Here is a 17518-nt window from a genome sequence, read left to right as displayed (position 1 = left end):
ACCCATTTCATCTGCAAGCACAAACCCAAACATTTGTAAAAATGTATCCATACTTCCTGTTATATTTCTCTTATATTTTAGGATATAATTAATACAGATTTTTTAATATTTATGTTGACGTCTTGGAGCATAGGTTGCAATGTTTTCTGTGTTATTATTCTGTGTTAAAAAGATCCCCCCCACACGTTTTTGCCCACATCAACAGAGAAACTATGCTGCTATGTTTTAGGGTTTCCAGACGCTGCCTCTGTCCTCTCAGTGTAAGTGTTTCAGCGAAGGCTGAGCTCGGCAGCTGCTCCACACACACCTCGATGACAAAAGAGACACACACATTCCCTCATATCGAAGATGTCGTGCTAGCAAGAGCTCATCACTTCAACAAACTCTCAGAAGTGAAACCATATCGGCAGATCGACACGAGCTGGTTGTAGATTTTAATATCGTAAGATCTGGTGGCACAAGATCTTGTCACACCCCTAGACATTTTCTATTATTGATGGCAGTGGCCTTATGGAGTGTTCGCTTCATTGGTTCTGTTGTGTCCATGCACTTCTGTGTATTTCTTGCTTAGTTTCATTGTAGGTATATGTATAAAAGTTGGCTTAGTCATGTTTAAAATTCCTTTTTAAATGAGGTGATGATGTCAGAGTAAAGTAGCAGCCAAATTATTTATGATTACATCCTATACAAAGTAAAGCAAGACATTTGATTTCCCCGAAGTTGGGCTTAGCCTTAAAGTAGAACACACACATGCACACCAGCTGCTCAGATTACTTTGCCCTAGCCTCCTCCAGTGACATTTTTGATTCTGGTTTCATGCATTTCCCTCTACAGATCATATTCCATTTGCACGACCTTGGCAATGCCACACAAGTATGTGTACTTGGAAATCCCAACTTCTTATAGCCATCGGAAAACTGTTATATGTACACTAGTTCTACTTGAAAAGGGGGAAACTGGCATAGAGTTAGCCTTAAGTTCTGCACTCAGAGCTTTAAACAGAGAAAGTAGCACAGCACAGTGAGACTGGTTCAGTTCCACAGACCCAGACAGGGGGGTAACTAGAAACACCGTCAGAAAGTGGGGCAGGAAAGCATAAAGAGTTCTGCAAGCCCACAGAGCCCTCCCAGCCCGTCTCTACCAGCCAGCACTTTTAAAACAGCACTAGAATCAGTGCGCTGAGTGGTGCACTGCAGTCCCAGTCACACAAGCCCTGGCCTCGGTACAGACGGATCTTTCTAGGCCAAATCAAAGCAAAAGACTTTTTCCACCACTAGTTTCCCTCAGTGGGGTTTTGAGGTTTGGAGCCCCGTCTTACTGGATGAAAAAGAAACAACAAATCCATGGAAGAACTCGTAGATTAAAAAAAAAAAAGGAAAAAGAAAAGTTGCATTTAATGTGGTGGATTGAGGGCAAAATTCTCTTGGTTTGCACTTGCACTGTTGGCATTTAATCACTGCATTTTACTAGGAAGGGCTGAGTAAGCTGTTGATGTTCTTTGTTTATGAAGACATTTCTAATATCAAAGTATTTAAGTCCATGGGAGACTTGATTCAAATTTTCTTTTTTTTTTGAGAAAGTGCCATTGTGTCAGAAGCATGAAAAGAAGAGGGTCTGTCGGGACTAAAACAAAAGAGACCCAGAGAAAAAAGGAAAAACAGAAGTGTTGGTTGATAAAGGTTTTAGCGGGATTGTCTTTTTGCTGATACAGAGGCTGGTGGAAGAGTTTTCGTATGTTACCCACAAAGTTCAACTACTGGCAACAAAAAAAGTTCTCAACCAGGTCAAGAAGCCTGCTTTGGTTTGTTAAGAGGCTACACCAGATAGTGGTATGACTAATGAGATGACCGCAGGTACAGTAAAAAAGTATAAAGTATAAGTTTTTATATATTGAAAGCAATGTAAGCATTAGTTGACTTTTCCAAGTAAGAAAGCGAGGGAAAAAAAACAAAAGAAGAAAGAAATAGAATCATAAAACAATGTTAACAGTAGATGAGAACATAAAATGGCCAAAGTGGTGGAGCCGCACAATCAGGAAACAACAGCATAAAGGTCAGCAACAAAAATAACACCAAGCAGTCAGCTTAATGTTTTTTTAAGACAGGCAGCTTAGCTTGCTACTGAATTGTCTGGTAGACATTTCTGGTTCAATACGTTTGACCTCAGATTTGTCATCCTTAAATTTTATGACCTTTTGGAACATCCAGCGTTATATCATATCAATAAACCTGCAATAACCGTTTGTTTGGCCATTTGAGCAGAAACACGCTGCAGACAAAAACCCCTCCTATCGTCACCTTTTAAGTTGATATGGTGAAGTTGTTAGCAAGCAGTTTCCTGTTTACACATCCAGCAGATACTGCGCAACGTTAGCATTCATTTGGAGTCATGTTTGTGTGTAAACATTAGATGATGAATGTATTTCCAATACTTACTCTTTTTTTTAGCTCTCCAGCAAATCCTGAGAAAAATATCTGGCTCTTTAGCCACTAAATGCTCCACTGTGTTCACCAGCTGGTCACTAACTGTGTCTCGCTGCTATTTGGTGCTGAGCAGTGGCCAGTGGGTTGTTAGAGCTTTTTTTCTAAAAACAGCTGCCTGCTGCGGCTGATAAAGACGCAGGTGAGAGCGAACCAAAACAGTAAAGTTGAGGGCTGTTGAACCAAAACAGTGAGCTGAAAGACACTAACATCCCCTGTAGAGCTTTGGGGTGGTAATTATCTGTGTTTTTTTTTCACTGCGAGTGACGCCTATAATATATAAGTAGTCATGTGATCCATTGTTAATATTAAAATGTATTATAGCCACTAAGACTGACTAAAATTGTTAGATTGCAGTGGAACCTATAACTTTGGGTCATCCACGTAGCAGTGGAAGAGAACATCATGGCTCTGTATCACCTGACTGAGGGGAAACATATCAAGTGAAAACTTGGTTGGTGGGCTTCGGGTTGAAGCTGTGCTAAGCTGCCCTGGGGGATGTGTGAAGGCCTGTGGTTCGGGGCTTTGGATCTCTGGGTGTGGGGCAGGTCTGTGAGCTGGGGAGGCTGGGTTCCCCTGGCTCTGGCATGCTAGAGGGGCTTTTGCTACAAGCCCTGGACTGGAGGGACCTGGCGTCCTTCTAGCCTAGGGGGGCAGGGGACGGCGCTGAATGCTGGGGCCTGTCAGGAATCTGGCAACTATCCCCCAATTTTAACTGCACCTTAGTTACCACGCACCTTATCTCTACTCCACCATACAACACTCCACAAACCATGACATGCATCCAACACAATAAAATATATTTACACAGGCAGACACGGGGGATTGAGGGTTGGACGGGTCTCATTGGCACCATTTCCTGCCCCTGGAACTTCGGGGCGTCAAGGTTGCCATGGGGTCGGTGTCCGGGAGTGTCTCCTCAGTGGGCCAACAATGAACCCTTGAGGAATACAACAATTAATCTGCCTTACAGAGGAACAGAGTTTTCTGTTACAACAGAAAAGCTTCTGTCAGACAGATATAAACATATTTTTGGCAATTCCTTTTCAAAGGGTTGGGGCTATGTTTCAAACAGGAAGAATGTGGGAACATCAGAGCCAAAAGACAAATTATAAGCACACATAAATGTTGTATAAAGGGTAGGGCGTGGCGAAATGGCCAAAAATTCATACTATTTGATATTGATAATTATCAAAATAAATGTCAAATCATTATTTCTTTCAAGTTTAAAGGCTGATTTTTGCTCCTGAGTGAAAATTGAAGAAACCAGATGGTTACTTGTGTGGTAAACTTTTATTTATGGTAAGAACATGACAAAAACTTGATGCCAAACAGTGGATCACTTTACAAGTCTGATGGAGAACATTCAAAACTTTTATGATAAAATCTTTTTTCTGTCCCTTTTCCTCAACAAAATAAATTTGTTAATAGAAAAATGTATGCTAATTTGTTCATGATTTAAATAAATTCAGTCAAACATTTATTGACGATATATTGAACATTTTTTATATTATTGAAGAAAATTATATTGCAATAATTATCATTATTGTTTTATTGCCTAGCCCTAATAAAAGGCCATATAAGTTTGGCAGCTTTACATATTTATTGTTGCTGTTGTGCAACCTGTCCCTAAGTACTTAAATGTTGGAGGCTGCCACAGCACATGAACGCTTCAACCCAGTAGAGTCTTCAGAACAATCCCTTACAGACTCAGCTAGCTGATTATCATATTGTATGGAAATGAATGGAAATAGATTACTGTCTGGAAGTTTGTGTGTACTTTATTTTGCTGCAAAGCGTTTCCAAAGAACAGATTCATGTTTAAGCTTGATAACTACATTTTCCTAACTTCCAGGCAGTAATCTATTTCCATTCACTATTTCCATTCCATTCAATACTACAAATTGTGTGTACTTTATTTTGCTGCAAAGCGTTTCCAAAGAACAGATTCATGTTTAAGCTTGATGAATACATTTTCCTATTTGTAGTATGGACTTGGTGTCTAATTATATCTTCCTCTCCCACAACTGAAATATCTTTCTACAGTTTGAGACACCTGGGGTGTAATATTGTATGTGCTGTCACTACCAATTGTAAGGGTCTTATTGTGGTTATATGGTGATTACTTCTTTTGAAGTGCCTACCCAAAATCCTATATAGTTATATTTGTATTGTATTCCATCGATCTGCCAATACATTGTTTATTTTAAAGGATGTTTTTTTTATTTATTGAATTACTCCTTTTTCGTTTGGTTGTTGCAGACGACCCAGATGTTAAATTTATAACATTATAGCATGTGTGTGTTAAACATTATAACTTAATGCAGACAATGTGTGTGGCAATTCACACTTTCTTTCATTGTCTGTTTTCAAATACTGTATCAGTCAATAATGGTGTACCACAGGGCTCTGTATTAGGTCCACTTCTATTCACTATTTATATAAACAATATGGGTCGAAATGTGTCAAATGCTAATTTTCATTTTTATGCTGATGATACTGTTATATATTGCTGTGCATCAATTCGTTTATCGAAGTCCAAAATATCCTTATGCAGCTGAAATTAGTTCTAAATGCAGATAAGTCCAAACTTATGTTGTCTTCAAATGATTGACAAAGCTTACCATGCTTCCATGAGGTTCATTACCAATTGCAAAGCGCTGACTCACCACTGTGAGCTATACTCTGGGGTAGGATGGTCTCCTCTGGCCACCCGTAGGCTCTGTCACTGATACACCTTCATATATAAGAAATAATTCTTGATCTGCTGCCAAGCTACTTATGTGTCTTATCATGCAGAAAAGTAACGGGCGTTCTTAGGACTTCTTTATGCTCTGTTCCAAATACCCATACAGAAACTGGAAAAAAGGCATCTGTGTATTCTGCACCCTCAGCATGGAATATGTTGCAAAAGGACTTGAAACTCATTGAATTAATTAATCTTGCTAAATGCTTTTAAATCCAAAATGAAAGACTTAGAGGCAGATGCCTTAATGTAAATGTTCTTAGATTGTGAAAATAACTCTAAATGATTTTATAAAATGTTACCTTACTAGTCTTCTGTGTTATTTGTCTGTACCTATATGTGTTTTTTTATTTTTGTATATGCTGCTGCCTGTCTTGGCCAGGTCACCCTTGCAAAAGAGGTTCTTAATCTCAATGGGACTCTCCTGGTTAAATAAAGGTTAAATAACATTTCCTAGGCACCTGTCTACAGGGTATGCATTAGACATCATTTAATTTTCCCATGTTAATTAGTGAAAAGAATATCAACTTAAGCCTAGTTGCAGTTAAATAGAAACATTGCTCACATGTAGCTGTTTAATCAGGTAATGTGATCTCTGTCTCCGTTTCCATGCTGTTTATTCTCATGTATTTTTGTTGTTGTTCTGAAGGGTCGAAGTTGGATTGTGAAACGCAGCTATGAGGATTTCCGTGTCCTGGACAAGCATCTGCACCTCTGTATCTATGATCGACGTTTCTCCCAGCTGCCTGAGCTGCCTCGATTGGACAGTCTGACTGATCAGTCAGAGGTAAGCACTGAAAACAAACGTGGAGGAGGAGATATATTGGATTTAGATCCCATGTTCCTCACATTTAAACTTGAAAGTAATCCTGGCCACATGAAAAGGCTTAACTAATGATCATATTCTCATGTACAGCATGCAAAATTAATACATTATTAGATTAATTATAGATTATTTGTATTAGGTTTGGGGAGCCTTGCTTTTCTTAGATCTCACACAGCTTTGTTTACGCTCTCACTGAACCATTCAGTACTCAGTCAGCCCCTAAATTAAATGAATGATAGCATTTGCTGCCCATATACTTTTAAATTCAAAATAACAAGGTATCAGTTATCTAGAAAACCTCCTCCAGTTACTGTGCTTTGATATGCAATATGAACGACGTGGGTTTTGTCTTGGGAATGCACACTTTGGTTTTTTGCCAGTTATTCCCCGTTCAGCCCGCCTGTGGATAGTATTGAGTCAGGTGAAACCTTTATGGTCCGATTGAGGCTTTAAAAGGAATACAGAGGTTAGGTATCAAACCAAACTGGTAAAACCAGTTCATCACTGAGGGGTATTGTGTGTGTGGATGCTTTCAGAGTAATAGCTTTACAAAGCTGCCTGCAGCACACTATTATACTTTCACCAGTAGCTGTTTTTATGAGATTCAAAAGGTCCCAGTAGTTAACAGTGACGTAATTGCAGGTTTCGACAGAAGAACTCCCCTACCAGAGGTGAAACTTGCGTCCTACCCCATCTTCTCTGTAGTGTTATCATTAGCTTAAATGGTCAGATTTTGGGCAGTCATATGAAGTCATAGCTGCAAATGTCATTTCACTACCATGCAACACTCTTTAGCTGCGTAATTAGCTGCCTTTGTCCCTCAAAAACACAACAAAAGAAGGCGATGACTTTTACTTGTAATTATTAACATCCATTGTAACAGCTAAGTTTAATATTGAGTGTGTTAGTAGTGGATTGTACAGTAGTACGTAGTGGTAAATTGTACTATCTGGGATAAATGGAAAGATTTATTGTAAATGGTGTGTTTTCTTCCATGTTAGTCAGTTTCCCAGATGTTGTTGGCTTACCTCTCCCGGCTCTCAGCAATCGCTGACAACAAGATCAACTGTGGGCCCGCTCTCACATGGATGGAGGTAAGGCTGTCATCTGTCTTTAAGGAGTACACTGACTCTTTGGCAGAAAAAAACAGATGTTTACAGTGGGTCAGAGAGCCTTTTTGCCAAAAGGTTGAGGCTTTGCTTCAGATCATTTATTATTTATTATTATTTATGCCTTTCAATGGCTTTATACCACACATGAAATGGTCATTCAGGAAATTAATTTATACCGCTGCATATTATGAATAAGGAAATTAGAGGTAGAGGTTGCTGTCAAAATTGCTGGAGCTTTAGTTGCAAACACAAAGAGAAATGCCTTAAAAATAACTGCATCAACAAATAAGGAAAATACAAAAACAATGCTAAGACAAGGACCTGGGGCCTTATAGTGTTCTACTTTTCTATAAAAGATTAATACAGGTCTCTGTAGCCACAGGAATACTATAGATATACTCTATAGAATTGATGTAGGATTACTACAGTCTTGTAGTATGTATTGGCAGCAATTTCTAGCCATCCCAGCTGCTCATTCTTTCTTCACAAAAGTATTTGAATAAGCTGCTATGAGCTGAGTTTACCTCACCACTTCACCAAAATAGCTTTTTATGGAGACTATTATATTGTCATGTTTCTGGATCATTTCCCAACGTCATTTGTTAGTCAATGGCTGCCACTGTTGAAATGACATGTACACTGTTTGTGTGTGTGTGTGTGTGTGTGTGTGTACCAGGTTGACAATAAGGGAAATCATCTGTTGGTTCATGAAGAGTCATCCATTAATGTGCCAGCTATTGCTGCTGCCCACGTCATCAAGCGTTACATCGCCCAGGCCTCAGACGAACTGTCCTTTGAGGTGAAACACACGCTCACTATATAATGCCTTCAGTTTTAGTAATCATTGAAATGTTCTATGGACAAGAGGTAAAGGGGCAATCAGACATGTCTTTAATCTTCTCTCTTTCCTCCCTCTGTCGCTCTCTGCAGGTTGGCGACATTGTGTCAGTGATTGACATGCCCCCAAAAGAAGACACCACATGGTGGAGGGGCAAGCATGGCTTTCAGGTATGCAGCTCACAGAACACTTGGCAGGCTGGGGAAAAACCCCATACACAAACACATTTTATGTCTCTCTGTCTTTCCTCTGACTCTGAACTTTTGATTTGATTTATATTTGAGGTATTTCAAGGACAAGGAGAGAACATTGCTTTGGATGGCAGATTTCAAATACTCTGAGTTTGTTGCAAGATACAGATCCTCTATTGTGAAGCTTTTGAGCAGATTACAGGGTGTGTACCTCACCCTGTAATGCTGAACTTATTCATATTCCTACGCTGTCTGTAGTGCAATCTTGTAATACACTGAATCTGTGCTGTTCAGGACATTTGTTACAGGCGACCATATCTAGTTCTCCCAGTTTCAGCTGTCAGCACCACTATGTGGTCTAAGCGTTTTATCTGCTCACAGTACTCTCAATTTTGCCTCTTACTGACATGAAGAGGGAATATGTAAATTCAAATAATGAATAACACATAATTTGATTTTTGAGCATAATTTTTTCAGAGGCTATCAGAAAACTACATTAACCAAACAGCATTCATTTTGAAATGGAGATTAATAATAAAGGAGCAAGACAGTATGTCCTCACTATGCGTGTGTGCATAGGCTACACCAAGACAAATGTACAAAACACTAAGCAAACAGAAAGCAGTTAAAACAACACAGCATTGCATTGGTAGGGTTATGTTGTTCAAGGTAGCGTTGAGACAATCAAATACAATCCAGGAAGTCCAGTAGGAGTAACAGATTAATGCATTTAAAGAATTGTCAGACACCAAAACACTGTAACTGTTTCTAAAACTGACAGCTGTAACTATTTGTCAGTAGCGAGAAAAACACTTTTCATGTCACAAAGGATACTAGTGCGAATGTGCTCTTGCATCTGTGATTGGTCAACACAGCGTGTGATAATGTCGTGCTGCGTAGCAGCAGAAGTTTACTCCCTTTTAACTTTTTTTGCTGGAGCCCCTGCGTTTGCGCCACACTACTATATCACCGGACCGGCTCCAATCAAATGAAGAGCTGCAAATGTAGAGGACTGCATTTTTTCTCCTCATCTCTTTCTGACTTCAAAACAAGAGAAAGGCCTCCCCTGCTCCTATAGTCACAAAATGAAGATGCTTGTCTCTTCACAACTGTTGATATAAAATTAGCAAATATTGCCTTTTTTGCTGATCAAAACAATCATTCAGACATCATCAGAGGATACATATAAAATATACTAAACGCTTTTGTTTTTGCGCGCATTCATCATGAGCTGAACTCAAAGATCTAAGATTCTTTCTCCATGTACAAAAAAGGCCTATTTCTCTCAAATCTTGTTCACAAATCTGTCAAAATCTGTGTCAGTGAGCACTTCTCCTTTGCCGAGATTATCCATCCACCTCACAGGTGTGGCATATCAAGATGCTGATCAGACAGCATGGGGATTGCACAGGTGTGCCTTAGACTGGCCACAATAAAAGGCCCCTCGAAAATCACGCCACCCTGCATGTGAGCGAGATACACACACGTGTCTTCAGGGAGATCTTTTTTTATTTATCTAAAGAGTCGAGAGGCCAGCAAGAGCAGACTTTCGCTTCTTATTTTTTCTGGAAATCACTGTCTATTCTGAAATCTGATTGGTCTCCGGAGGCCAAGCAAAGGTCAGCGCACAAGAGACTGCAGAGACACATTAAAATATAAAACAGTATATCAAACAAAACATCTTTCTTACTTTAACTTGTACTTTTGCAATCTGAGCTAAGCAGTCAACAATTATCAGTCTTAAAACACAGGTGAATCATGTTACTATATGGCTTGTATATTTTTTAGGCAATCAAACAGCTTTTATGAAGCCCCCCCCCCCCTCCAAGAACCACAACCAGTTGCTTCCAGTGTCCTTTTCTTCACATTTTTCTCATTCTCACAAGAGGATTTAACAAACTGGCACAGCAGGCTGGAGTCACAGTTAGTTTGTCATTTTAGGAAGTATTGACAAGGTGCGCCTTTTCCCTCTCAATGTAAATGCATTTAAGAGAGAACTGTGCAAATAAAAGGAGGACACATAGTCACAGAGGTTGAATAGGTATTCTGCAGGATAATATCATGCAGTTTGCAGTGTGTTTGAGTGTGTGTGTACATATGTGTACTATATATTCACACTAGATGGATACTAATGGCTGACTGAAACTCAAACAGGACTTGTTGGGGAACTTACTGAGCAACACCTGAAGTACTACCTGTATCCTTTAGGGGGTAGTCAGTCAGCCAGTCAGTGATGTTACAAGTTGTGTGGGTTTGTGCCATTTGCCACTTGGACTGCATCTGGCAGTTTTAGACAATGTAAAGTTTAAGTTCAGGTTTTTAATCACTCTTTAAAAGTTGTCCCAGAGTTCACGAGAGCAGCAGGTACACAGATACTCTTTATATGTACCTTATGTGCGATGTGGTCATTTCCTCATCACCTGATCAATAGATGTCCAAACCAAGTCCAAAATGCCACGTGTGTCACAGTGCTTCTAATGCCAGACCCATTTCATTAATGTGACAACCACACCTCAGTATAGATACTGTGTTGTCTCTCTCTGTCTGCATTATTTTATCTAAATCTGATTGGACTTCCTCCCACCTCACCCTGCCTGTCTCATTGCTGTGCTCTCTCCAGGTCGGCTTCTTTCCCAGCGAGTGTGTGGAACTCATAAATGATAAAGTGCCGCAGTCCATGACCAACACGGTACCAAAACCAGGTACTCCTCCTCCTCCTCCTCCTCCTCCTTTTAAACCCTTCACTGATGGCAGTTAATGTCTCACTGATATGACTACATTTTCAGGAAGTGGTTAGGTCTGTGGTGGATGTTGTGGCTCTGGGTGTGTGTGTGTGTGTGTGTGTGTGTGTGTGTGTGTGTGTGTGTGTGTGTGTGTGTGTGTGTGCGCGCGTCACACCTTGCCCACACATATTATTGCTGGTCTGACAGACTTGGTATGCCATGGAATTGATTTAGTTTAAACAACAAGAGCTCTATTGTGGATTATAAGTATTATAATATCTTTACTATTTTTTGTATATTTTATTTTTAATGACTGAAATGCAGTGGAGGTGTAGATATTGCCTGCCAATGAAGATGAATATACAGAGCTTTGTTAGAGGTCTTCACATGTTTTCATAGAACTGAAGTAGAATAATCATCAGTATAAAAATAATATAACCTCCCTTTGATCATGTTGCAGTGAAAGGAAACTCATCATTCTGACACGTCATCTCCTTACATAGCCCGCTAATCATGTTATATTGATTCAGCTATACAAATCCAAAGCAAATATTTTGCTAATCTATTGCTGTCCAGAGCAAATAGATAAGCTCTTTAGCACGCTCCTGAGAGTGTCAGAGACAAATGTATAACCCTATTGCAGTCAAAGAGAACACTTAACACCGGTTGGTGCCTGCCATTCATAGTTGAACTTAACTTGAACTTTGCCCTCACTTCTTCACACACTGAAGCACCCAACAGAAATAGCAGCTCACATTTTGTTGATATGACTGAGCCCTTTTGATCAGACCTCAATGTCTCGTACGAGTCCACGTCACATCTTCCAAATCCAACGACTCATTCAACCAATATGACTCACATTCACAACCATCTGGCTGGCTTTTGGGATGGGCGAGTGGAGCCGGGGTTCCTAACCATCGAAAAGCCTCTGAGACTCCGGGGTCTGGATTAACGGATGACACAGCAAAAAAGCAAAACACCAATCTTATACGATCCATAATTGTGAGGGAGGGGATATAATTACAGGCGCAGGCTTTCGGGTGCTGGACGCCAATGTTTTCTGATGTGCCAATCAAGTTCCAAACCCACGTTTTTGAGCCTTTGACCTTGTGACTGATCAGAAGTGCACATTGCGGTGGAGAGTTAACTTTGCAGTGCACGCACAGCACACTCTACAGTTCATGACTTAATCTGTCTGCCCATTCCCCTCACAGCTACATGTGAGCAATGTTTTACTGCTTGTTGCTGTTTTGTTTGTTTTATGCATGGGTCCTTATTTGTCAGTCATGCATTTTTTCCTTTACAGAGTATCCACATGTCAAGTATGTGATTTAGATATCCTGAATAAAGTTAGAAGATTTTCTTGAATCTTGGTCTATATTACTATAGATCTATATAGTACTATAGATACTACATAGTAATAAGTAAAGTCTAATATTTGGTTTTCTAAAACCTGCAAATGCCCTGTTGTCATATTAACATGACTCTAAAGGAGCAGATCCTGGATCAAGCTCATTATCAGTGGCAGAACAAATAACTAAATGTAATTGCGTTTAAGCTGCCTGTTTATGTGTAAAAACTGCACTGCTTGTTCTCCACTGCATCATTAATGCTGTTGATGTCTCACAGCACAGCTGTGCATTACTATTAGCATGTGTCTTGATTTGTTGCATTTGACTGTGACTCCTCTGCCTCAGCCTCCCCCTGCTCTGGCCTGCAGCCTGCTTCTTGGAGTCTCTTCCCTCCCTGTGCGTGTTGGTATACACACTTCATCCACCTGCCCACTCACTCCACCTTAACCTGCTCACACACAAAATGCATTTGCACATTTGGACTTGTATGGCATTTTGTTCATTAGAGTTTAGATGTGGTTAAAGTTATAATCCTTACGATTTCAGTCCTGGTTAATTTGACAGTGGCCATGGTCACAGCTAATACCAGCAAATGCTGTTTGATAGTTCATGTTCCACGACTCTGGGGGCAGGAAACACTTCTTGAGCAGTTAATTTGTCAGTAATACAACAGATGTGTAAACTGGTGTATCTGTTTACACACAGCCAAACAAACTTACATGGTTTTAACAAAGAATTCAGTCAATATTGGCTTTTTCCATCATGTTGTGAGTAACCTCCATGGCTTTCATGCTGCACACAGTTCGAGTAAGTTTTCCCCACAACATCAGGAAATGGTAAATAGAATTGGTTACCTAACTGAGAAGTTGGAAATGTGCAGCTCTTTATCTAACAGTCCAGGCTGTTCCATTAGCCCCTTAAATATATATTTTTTTAAATGACTATTGTCTTGTTTTGTAGATGCATTTTGACTCTTTTGACTTTTGTGACTGCTTGACAATAAAAGCCAACACGTGTTTCACCAGTTGAATAATTTTAATGGGAACTAGCAGCAGCAGGAAATGGTGGGTTAGCTTTAGCGGTAACTAAATACAGCTCACGCAAATTGAATCTTACCTACAATAAAAAGTGTAATTACAGAATGTAAATACACTAACTGAATCGCTTAATAAATGCCAACCCTTAATACTATCAAAAACTAAATTTGACTTCATGAAATTATTAAGGATTATAATTTTAAAGTTGAATTTCAGTTCTCTCATATAAGACTTGTTTTATTGATGAATACAAAGTTTCTTTATTTGAATTCATTATTAAACTTTTTATCTGTCTGACAAAACAGTTTATTGCTTTACCATCAAAGTATCATTTCTATGCAAAACTACTGACCTCACACTCCCAAAGTACACAGTTGCTCTGTTCTCTAACTTGAAGTGCTTCTCTCCCTCTGCTGACTCTCTCATCTCTCCATCATCCATCCATCCATCCATCTCTCTGTTGGTCCATCTGTCCATCGGGCTGCATGCAGACTTGGAGATGGAGAGTGTAATACAGGACAGTGCATGGGTGGCCGACCCGCTAAACCACTACAGCCTAAGTTCAGGTAGACAAAAATCCTTTGGTGTGCCGCACCGCCATCCCCTAACCAAAACCTAACTCCACAACCCGAGTGATGTGTTTGCGCAGTGTGACTCTAATACCACTACTCTGTTTACCTGTCACAATCGCTTCAAACTGGGGATTTAGCTTCAATCTTCACACAGGAAAATGTTTTTGGTGTTGCATTACCAGAGGAAACCCTTTCACAATGTAATAAACTATCCTGTCTGTGACCTTTAACACACTTGTCCATTATCTCTAGCCTTTAGACACATCTGGTTGTGCAGTAATAGTAGAGCATATATAGCACAGTAATGTGGTGTCTTTTCCAGTGTGTGTGTGTTTGTGTGAACTTTCTTACAATTAAATTGCTATATGCTCATAAAATAAATGGTCATATTTGCCTTTAAGTTTGTTACTTAAATTCCTGCAGATTCCTTCTGCAATGTGAGATTCTTCTTATCATCCTGCTGTATTTTGGATGTGTTTCAGGTTTTCTGAGAATGAATGTAAATTTTTCACAGAATCTGTATGTAAAAGGAATAACGTTTTGGGATTAGATGTAGTGGTGTAACAATACAACCCCACTTTTCAAATGTTGCTCTCAAAAGAGAACAATGGGATCCCTCCACCCCCCTGTTCTTTTACTGTTTTCGCCCCTCAAGGTGTATGCAAATGAGTTCAGGGGTGAGCCAGGTTACTACAGCAGTTCTCAATGCTGCTGAATGTACCCTGTGTCTGGACGGGGGCCAGCTGTGTTTGTGTGTTTCTGTTTGGTCGAAGCTGAAAGGCCACGGCAGGGATGCCGTGGTGCTAGGTCTCGACTGGCCTTGATTTATTTAATCCTTTTACAATGAGGGGGCCTGTAAACCCATCCATTGAGCGTTAAGCTTTGTCCTGCAACAGTAAGAATCTCTGTCTCCCTCTCCATGGTGACTGAAAGAGCACATTCCTGCAGGGAGCCACACAGTATTGGAAAAATATGCTTGCTCTGCCTAGATCCACTTTGCTCACCACTAACCTTTGCTGTTCCCCAGTAAAACCATGGAAATTGTTAACATGCTGCCTTGCTCCAGTTAAAATCGAGACATAGAACCCAGGAGTTATTAGTCCTTGAGTCCATGTGCTTGTGTTGCAGTGAAGAACAGAGACTGCTCTCTTCAGTTAAAGGCTCTTTTGTTGACATCAATGTGAAGAAAAGTGAGCTTTGGGTAAATAATGACGGAGCTTCTTTCCTCCCCAGACAGCCCAAAAGACCAACCAGTTACTGACCCAGATGTAGAGCCCCCATTCCCCTCTTCAGTGTAGGCCTTGGTCATGTCTGGGGACCAGTGATTTGGGCAGCTGTGAGCATACATGAGCCAAGACAGCTGGTTATGTGAAGGAGAGAGGAAGGGAAATGGGGAGAGAATGTGTGAGACAGACTAAGGTTTGTCCTCCTGTTCCAGAGGATCTCAGATCATTTCCTGGTGATCCAGTACTAGGCTGTGAAACTATGCAATGTCCCCCATGTAACGTGTTGCTCTGTAGCTTCAGTGTTGTTGTCCTGTAGACCACACCTTTGTTTGGAGGAGGCTGCTTTTGATTACATACTAACAGCTCAGGCTGTGTTGTAAACTGTAAAAGTGAGTGTGTAAAGCAGAAAGATGATTTTCACATCTCTGCTTTCTTCAGTAGACTTCAGCGATACGTGAACATCTGTAGTTGCATTACAGAGTTGTATTGCATCATTATTGTGATCTGTCGCGTTGGTGTCATTACAAAAACAAATGATTATGTACTGTGTTGTTGCAAAGCTTTAAAGCTTACATAGGCATTTAACCAGCAGGTAGGAATTCTAATTTACAGCCATGTTTATGTTGCGGACAGCATGCTGTTCTGCTCCTGTACATCGAACTTGGCATGCAGCTGCCCCGTTTTTCCCACATCCCAGGAATGAAATAAGCCATTCAGATCCATGCAAAATAGCAGCTGTATGATACTTAATCATCTCGTCCTGTTATATGCGATATGACATCAGGGCAGCAGCACACTACTTCCTGTTTAGGTGAGTGGTGTTTTTCAGCACTTTGCTAATATTCTTCAGCGCCACAAATGTTGAATTCATGGGATTTTATTTTAAAGGTATCGTGACTGACATATTAAAGTAAAAAGCAGTATTCAAAGTGGACAAATGAATTAAACTCTAAACTGTATCTTTTTTATTTAGCATCATGCCTGTTACAGCTCCTCCACATGATTTGTCCAGAGAAAACTGGTTCCCTCTGTATGTTCGGAAGTTACCATTTCAAGTATTTTTGGTCTGTTAGTGATAGCGTACAGGAGACATACAATATGACTGTGATTCGTGCTGCACAGAACTTGTTTGAGCTGAACTTAGTTTGACTTTCTCAGAGATTTTCCCCAGAGGTTACCCACCTTGGGGTCAGGCCCCTCCAAAGGGTCACAAGTTCTATTACAGAATTTTGTTATTTGGCTTTGAATCTTTGTTTTTAAGTAAAATATCAGATTTTTTTTTCTTTGGGCCTCAAACAACTATTCAAATGAAACCATCTGACTAGTTAAGAGGGGGAATGTCTCTTTGGTGGAACTGCTAACAACCCAGATGCATATGAAAATGACAAGGAGCCTAAACTACACACTGCCAAAAAGGGTCACAAGCCGAAAACAACCCAACATGGTTTGTTTTATCCGCTCACCATCTTAATCTGAAAAGCAGCTAGTATTATCGATATCAAATAAATGTAGTGGAATAAAAAATACAATATTTCCCTCTGAATTGTAGTTAAATTGAGGAAATAAAATATAAATAAAATTGAAATACCCCATACTCCAAAGTAAAGTGCTAGAGTAAAAGTGTACTTAGTTGCTTTCCACCACTGAAGATGGAAAATATCAGAACCTAAATGCAAAAAGAAAGTTGAGGATCAGCCCAAAGAAATGTTTGTCTTTGTTGAACTTACACAAATGCATGGCATGCAGTGGAAAAGTCTGACTGCAGTCTTGTGATTCTGGACCAACAACAAATTAGTTGGACTTTATTTTGACTCACCATGTCTGCTTAGGGTCTAAGCTAGTTAAGGAATTAATAAGATAATGCTTTCAGGGAGGCCAGGGGCCCCTCAGAGGGGAGAGCTGATTTAAAGTCAAGGCAAGGCCATCTTCAAGTTTACGTCAGACTGAATTATTCTGACAGTCGGCAGTGTACAAGAGTTTGATGGTCTGTCTACCCACCTGAAACCAGACCAGTTGGAGCTCCGTGAGTTTTTTGAATGTGTTAAACTTTGTCCATCTTTGGGGATGTTGCAGCTGTAAACCTGGCAACGTATGGGAGATTAGGTCTGGGAGAGGGGAAGAAAATAAAGGAGAATAATAATAATAATAATAAATAATAGGAAATATTGAAACAACTTAGTTTCTCAACTCAACCTGATTCAGTCTCAAGGGTTTGTAACAACGCTATTTGAACCTTGACTACAGGCCTAAAATTATACACTTAGTATATTCACATAAGTATGTATTTACAAATTAAGCAGTTATTCAATATGGAAGGTTTGACAGAGAATAAAATCAGGGAGCATGTGTGCAGTGAGTATTTTCCACTGTGTAAACCACCAGCTCACCTCTTGGCTGCCTGACTCCCGTGCTGCC

The 17518-nt window shown here is 40.0% G+C and overlaps 1 protein-coding gene across 3 annotated transcripts in view; it reads left to right on the top strand.

The window, feature by feature from the left end:
• LOC119895006 (rho GTPase-activating protein 32-like) overlaps window positions 1-17518 on the top strand; it is a 122183-nt gene that overhangs the window by 81641 nt on the left and 23024 nt on the right. For 2 of the 3 annotated variants that reach the window (XM_038707762.1, XM_038707761.1), the window contains exons 7-13: window positions 5876-6013; window positions 7054-7146; window positions 7841-7963; window positions 8095-8172; window positions 10814-10895; window positions 12614-12664; window positions 13797-13871. In XM_038707762.1, coding sequence (XP_038563690.1) covers window positions 5876-6013; window positions 7054-7146; window positions 7841-7963; window positions 8095-8172; window positions 10814-10895; window positions 12614-12664; window positions 13797-13871 — 640 coding nt within the window. Of the gene's footprint in view, window positions 1-5875; window positions 6014-7053; window positions 7147-7840; window positions 7964-8094; window positions 8173-9735; window positions 9813-10813; window positions 10896-12613; window positions 12665-13796; window positions 13872-17518 lie in introns of those variants that run through there. The other variant, XM_038707763.1, reaches the window with a different exon arrangement.

This window comes from Micropterus salmoides, unplaced genomic scaffold (genome assembly GCF_014851395.1).
Source record: "Micropterus salmoides isolate LMB-PRFRI ecotype aquatic unplaced genomic scaffold, ASM1485139v1 Ms_hic_scaffold_9, whole genome shotgun sequence".
In the NCBI taxonomy this organism is placed as follows: Eukaryota; Metazoa; Chordata; class Actinopteri; order Centrarchiformes; family Centrarchidae; genus Micropterus; species Micropterus salmoides.
This window is presented reverse-complemented; position numbering and strand designations above follow the sequence as displayed.